Source organism: Typha angustifolia, chromosome 13 (assembly GCF_048772165.1).
Source record: "Typha angustifolia cultivar Huaian chromosome 13, ASM4877216v1, whole genome shotgun sequence".
Lineage (NCBI taxonomy): Eukaryota > Viridiplantae > Streptophyta > Magnoliopsida > Poales > Typhaceae > Typha > Typha angustifolia.
In genome coordinates, this window is record NC_133251.1 from 1,955,957 (window position 1) to 1,961,295 (window position 5,339).

The following is a 5,339-nucleotide window of genomic DNA, read 5'->3' on the forward strand; positions in this document are numbered from 1 at the left end:
TTTCAAAAATATTGATGATGTATATGAGTACAAAATTTTATTTGGGCTTTAGGGCTCGAAGGATAACTATGTTTTGGGGTAAAAAATTTATGCCAACTTAATTTATACACATGCCAACTTTTCTGGTTATGTTCCAACCCTAAAATTATTTTTGTACCTAATAGAATTTTAACTTTTGACAGTTAATTTTGTTTATCTAAACAAATGAATAGTTAACTAACAATATTTTCAACGGAAGTAATTAAAGGTTCTCTTCTTTCAAGTGGTTATTCACTATTATAAGTAGGTTAAGGGTCTGCAATATCTAATAATAATAAAAGCACCTCATCAGTTACTGCTCTGTGACAAAGAATTGAGGTTAAAACCACCATAAGAAAGATTGCTGCTTTTTATCAAAATGAAGCATCTAAGAACTCTCATGGACACCCTCACTTATCTCACCCAGTTTAATTTGAACTAAAAGCAGGAGCTAACATGGAATATTAAACAAGGCCCATTACACTCTTATTAAGTTAATCTAGTTTCCATACTGATATATTCTTCCATTAATTACAAATTTTTCTCACCTATAACTTAAATTTCCAAGGTGTTATTTCTGGCGATTGGTATACCAGTTTCATTTTTCTCCTCGTATATGAGATAAGCTATTGACCTTGGTTTCACCCACTTGTATAAAATCCTCCTTCAAAATAGTGGATAATTAATTGGCTCAGGCCCCACAAATACATAAGCACATTAAGACTACATAACAACAAAATTATTTATTCTATTGACGTACTATAATAATGTGAAACGGGTAGCAGCAAGCAATGTTTGACACGCCATTTGAAAAACAAGATTAGATAGAGATTTTGGTTCCTATAATGAAGTTTTAACAAGTCACAGAAGTAAGTATTTAGGCAGGGATGGTTTAGACTAATTAGCTGTAGTCGACTAATTAGCAGTCAACTGTGTTTCGAAATTTCAAAGTGATCCTAACGACTATATAATATAATCCTACAGGTAGGCATATTTCCAAGATTGATGTAAAAGATAGTAGTACAAAGTTGAAAGACAGAAAAAAGAGGTTGAAGAAAGAATTTTTAGGTACACGGTGAACTCTTGTTCTGTCTCTCTCTCTCTCTCTCTCTCGGCATGCACATGAATAATGTGTTTGAATTTCAATAGTAGTATCAAATTCGAGTTCAATGAAGGAATATATTAATTCATTTAAGTAATTTTCAGGTTTATATCTGAAAGCAAAAGATTCGTTTCATTCTTTTGATACCAATCCTATCTATGGTGCAAGACCGGACCGGAGAAGTCTCCATCTGAAAGGTTGATAACATCTTTGTGGATTGAGAATAAAGCCCTTTGGATTGACTCACTGCTTCTTTTTTTTTTTTTTTGGTTATATATATATTTATATTCTAGAAGGTAATTATTAAAGTTAAGTGGGGAAGCCCAAAATGGGGGGACAGACCTAAGTATTTTCACTGCTCCTTCCGAATACTATTCATCTCCTTGCTTATTATCTTTACCTTTCCTTGACGGGAGAGAGAGAGAGAGAGAGGGAAAAGAAAAAGTCCCAGATCTGGGGTTCGTCAATAAGGGCGGCGCTCTCCTATTGCAACCGAAGAACGGTCGGGAGTCAAATTTTTGACTAGCAGAGCCGAATGTTCAACTGAGATGGATCATTGAAAAAGAAATCTGAGGGGAAGGAAGAACGACGAACCTTGCTTCTTGGCTAGGGGTTTGATAAGATTCTTGGAAGAAAGCTTGTTGGTTTTACGGGTTGAGTGAGGGGTATAGATGGTAGCAGGAGCTGGGACATGTCGGAGAAGGAAGCCGGGCTCTCGAGCCCTGTTGTTGTTTTGCTCTTCTTAATCTTTCTCGCTGGTATGTTATAACTTCTTGTTCTTGATTGTTCTTGCGTCGTGTAGTTGTTGTTTTCGTAAGCACGGCGCGAATTTTTTTTTTTTTTAACTAGGTCGGGGGATCGCCGGATTTGGTGATAAGGAGGTTGTCGTTAAGCTCAAGCACTTCCTCCAGAGCAACAATAAGATATACAGCGGCGGGTATGCGCGGTGGAACGAGTCGGATCCTTCCCCGTGCCGGTGGCCCGGCGTCACGTGCAATGACGACGGCCGGGTCACCGGCATCGACCTGTCCAACTCGAGCATCTCCGGCCCGATGTTCGTGGGGCTTTCCAACCTCACTGAGCTTGAGCGTCTAGACCTGTCGGAGAACACCATTGACGGCCGCCTTCCGAAGGACCTTAACGAATGTGGCGGGCTTCGATACCTCAACATCTCCCACAACCTCCTCGGCGGGGAACTCAACCTCACCAGACTAGTCAATCTGCAGGTCGTCGACCTTACGTCGAACCGATTCGAGGGAGAGATCAGGGGGAAATTCCAGGCAATGTGCGCGAACCTCGTCCTGCTAAATATCTCCGCGAACAACTTCACCGGCGAGATCACCGGTTCCTTCGACGAGTGCCCGAATCTCCAGTACCTCGACCTGAGCACCAATAAGTTCACCGGAGAAATCTGGAAGGGGTTCGCTAAGCTACGGGAATTCTCGGTGGCGGAGAACAATCTGACCGGGGAGATCTTATCGGAGACGTTTCCGTCGAATTGCTCGCTGGAATTTTTGGACCTCTCGTCCAACAAGCTCGCCGGCGAGCTGCCGGACTCGGTCGCCAACTGCTCGAAGCTAAAGCTCTTGAACCTGTGGAATAATAACTTCTCTGGCGCGATCCCTTCCAGCATCGGCGAGCTTGCTATGCTGCAAAGACTCTTCTTGGGGAGCAACAGATTCGATAGGAAGATACCGGAGAAGCTTCTCAATTGCAAAGAGCTAATCTTTCTCGACCTCACCAAGAATAATTTTGGCCTGGAGATACAGGGGATCTTTGGAAGATTCGTTAAGTTACAATTCCTGTTGCTCCATGGGAACTACTACACCGGAGGAATCCAGAGCTCCGGGGTACTGAAGCTGCCCGACCTCCTCACGCTTGACCTCAGCTTCAACAACTTCTCCGGCGAGCTTCCTGTCGAGATCGCGGCGATGCCGAATATTAAGTTCTTGGTGCTAGCGTACAACAATTTTTCTGGGGGCATCCCGCCGGAGTTCGGTAGCATCGTTGGGCTGCAGGCGCTAGATCTCTCTTACAATAGGCTCACCGGCAGGATCCCGCCGGAGTTGGGGAAGCTCAAGTCGCTCCTCTGGCTGACATTGGCGAACAACTTGCTCTCCGGCGAGATTCCGCCGGAGATCGGAAATTGTAGCAGCTTGCTCTGGCTCAACCTCGCTGCAAATAGGATCTCTGGTCGAATCCCATCGGAGATCACACGTGTAGGGAAAGATCCAAACCCGACCTTCCAGGCAAATCGTCAGGATTTTAATGTCGGCGGCTTATCCGGCGAGTGCTTGTCGATGAAGCGGTGGATCCCGGTGAATTACCCACCGTTTAGCTTCCTCTATACGCTGCTGACTCCGAAGAGCTGTCAGACAACGTGGGATCGAATCTTAAAGGGATATGGTATCATCCCTATCTGCATGAACTCCACCTCGCAAGTGAGAACCCTAAGGATCTCCGGGTACCTCCAACTCACCGGAAATCTACTCTCTGGTGAGGTGCCACCGGAGATCGGTAACATGCGGTTCCTTAGCCTTCTCCATCTTGACGACAACCAGCTCTCCGGCGGCCTCCCGACAGAGATTGCCTCCCTCCCGCTCGTCGTCCTCAATGTCTCTCGCAACCTCTTCTCCGGCCAAATCCCATCGGAGATCGGCTCGATCCGGTGCCTCAACAACCTAGATCTCTCTAGGAACAACTTCTCCGGCGAGTTCCCGATGAGCTTGAACCAACTTTCTGAGCTGAGCAAGTTCAACATCTCCTACAACCCTCTTCTCTCCGGTGTTGTCCCCGAGACTGGACAGTTGGCGACCTTCGACAACGACAGCTTCCTCGGCGACCCCCTCATCTCCTATAGCTCTCGTAGCTCCTATCCTCCCCCGCCCCCGTCCACTAGCATCTCATTGGTTGTTCGCCATGGGACTTGGTGGCGCGTGGTGGTATTTTGGCTCTTCATCGCTCTCACCGCCACCTTCCTCGCCTGTGGGGTCATATCCTTCATCCTTTGCCTGAGGATTCGCACCCCGGTTGACCACACCATGGATTCAGATCCCTACCCAGATGAGTTCCTTCTCGACATCACTAAGCGTCGTAGTGACATGGTGGGGTCCTCCCCATCCACATCGGCAACCAGCTCATTGACATTGTCGGATGAGGTCAAGATCTTTCAATTAGACAAGACCGCCTTCACCTACAGAGACATTGTGACGGCCACAGAGAACTTCTCAGAAGCCCTCATAATCGGGAGAGGGGGATACAGCACTGTGTATCGAGGGGTTCTCCCTGATGGGCGACTCGTGGCGGTGAAGAAGTTGGAAACCCTTGGGGTAGGCGGGGAAAAGGAGTTCATGGCAGAGATGGAGGTGTTAGCGGGTCAAACAGGGTCAGGCTGGCCGCACTCGAACCTAGTCCACCTCTACGGGTGGTGCATCTCTGGGTCGGTGAAGCTTCTGGTGTATGAGTACATGGAAGGGGGGAGCGTGGAGGAGGTGCTTGAAGATTGGGTGCAATTCGGGTGTGCAGAGCGGCTGGGGACGGCGATTGGGGTGGCACGTGCGCTGGCATTCCTCCACCATGTGTGCGAGCCGGCAGTGGTACATCGGGATGTGAAGGCGAGCAACGTGCTGCTAGATAGGGACGGGAGGCCGCGAGTGACGGATTTCGGGCTTGCTCGGACGGTGGAGGATGGGGAGAGCCATGTAAGCACGGTGGTGGCAGGGACAGTGGGTTATGTGGCGCCAGAGTATGGGCAGACGTGGCGAGCAACGACAAAAGGGGATGTGTATAGCTTCGGGGTGCTGGCGATGGAGTTGGCGACAGGGAGGAGGGCGGTGGATGGAGGGGAGGAATGCTTAGTGGAGTGGGGGAGGAGGGTGGCTAAGGAGGAAGGACACATGGAAGGATTTGATGGGAGAGCGGAGATGTGGGGGCTTCTGAAGGTAGGGATACAGTGCACGGCGGAGTTGCCTGGAAATAGGCCGGATATTAGGGAGGTGCTCCAAATGTTGCTCCACATCCACGAGGGTAGTAGTAATCAGAGATAGAATTTTTCTTCTTCTTTCTTTTTAATTCTAGTTTTAATTTTTGATTACCCCATGAGTGTAAGTAGATAGATACACAACGAAACAAATTCTTCAAACTAATTACACAAAACAAACTGTAAGTGTTCGTGTAACTTAACCATTTAACCTTTATTAATATATGGAATCTATTGAGA

At 47.3% G+C, this 5,339-nt stretch overlaps 1 protein-coding gene across 1 annotated transcript; it reads left to right on the forward strand.

Annotated features, from left to right (window-relative positions):
* Window positions 1-1,470: 1,470 nt before the first annotated feature.
* LOC140773232 (probable LRR receptor-like serine/threonine-protein kinase At1g74360) lies at window positions 1,471-5,339 on the forward strand. The gene is made up of 2 exons (XM_073115708.1): window positions 1,471-1,878; window positions 1,970-5,339. Exons 1-2 carry the CDS (start codon window positions 1,812-1,814, stop codon window positions 5,164-5,166), a joined length of 3,264 nt encoding a protein of 1,087 aa, XP_072971809.1. The 5' UTR covers window positions 1,471-1,811; the 3' UTR covers window positions 5,167-5,339.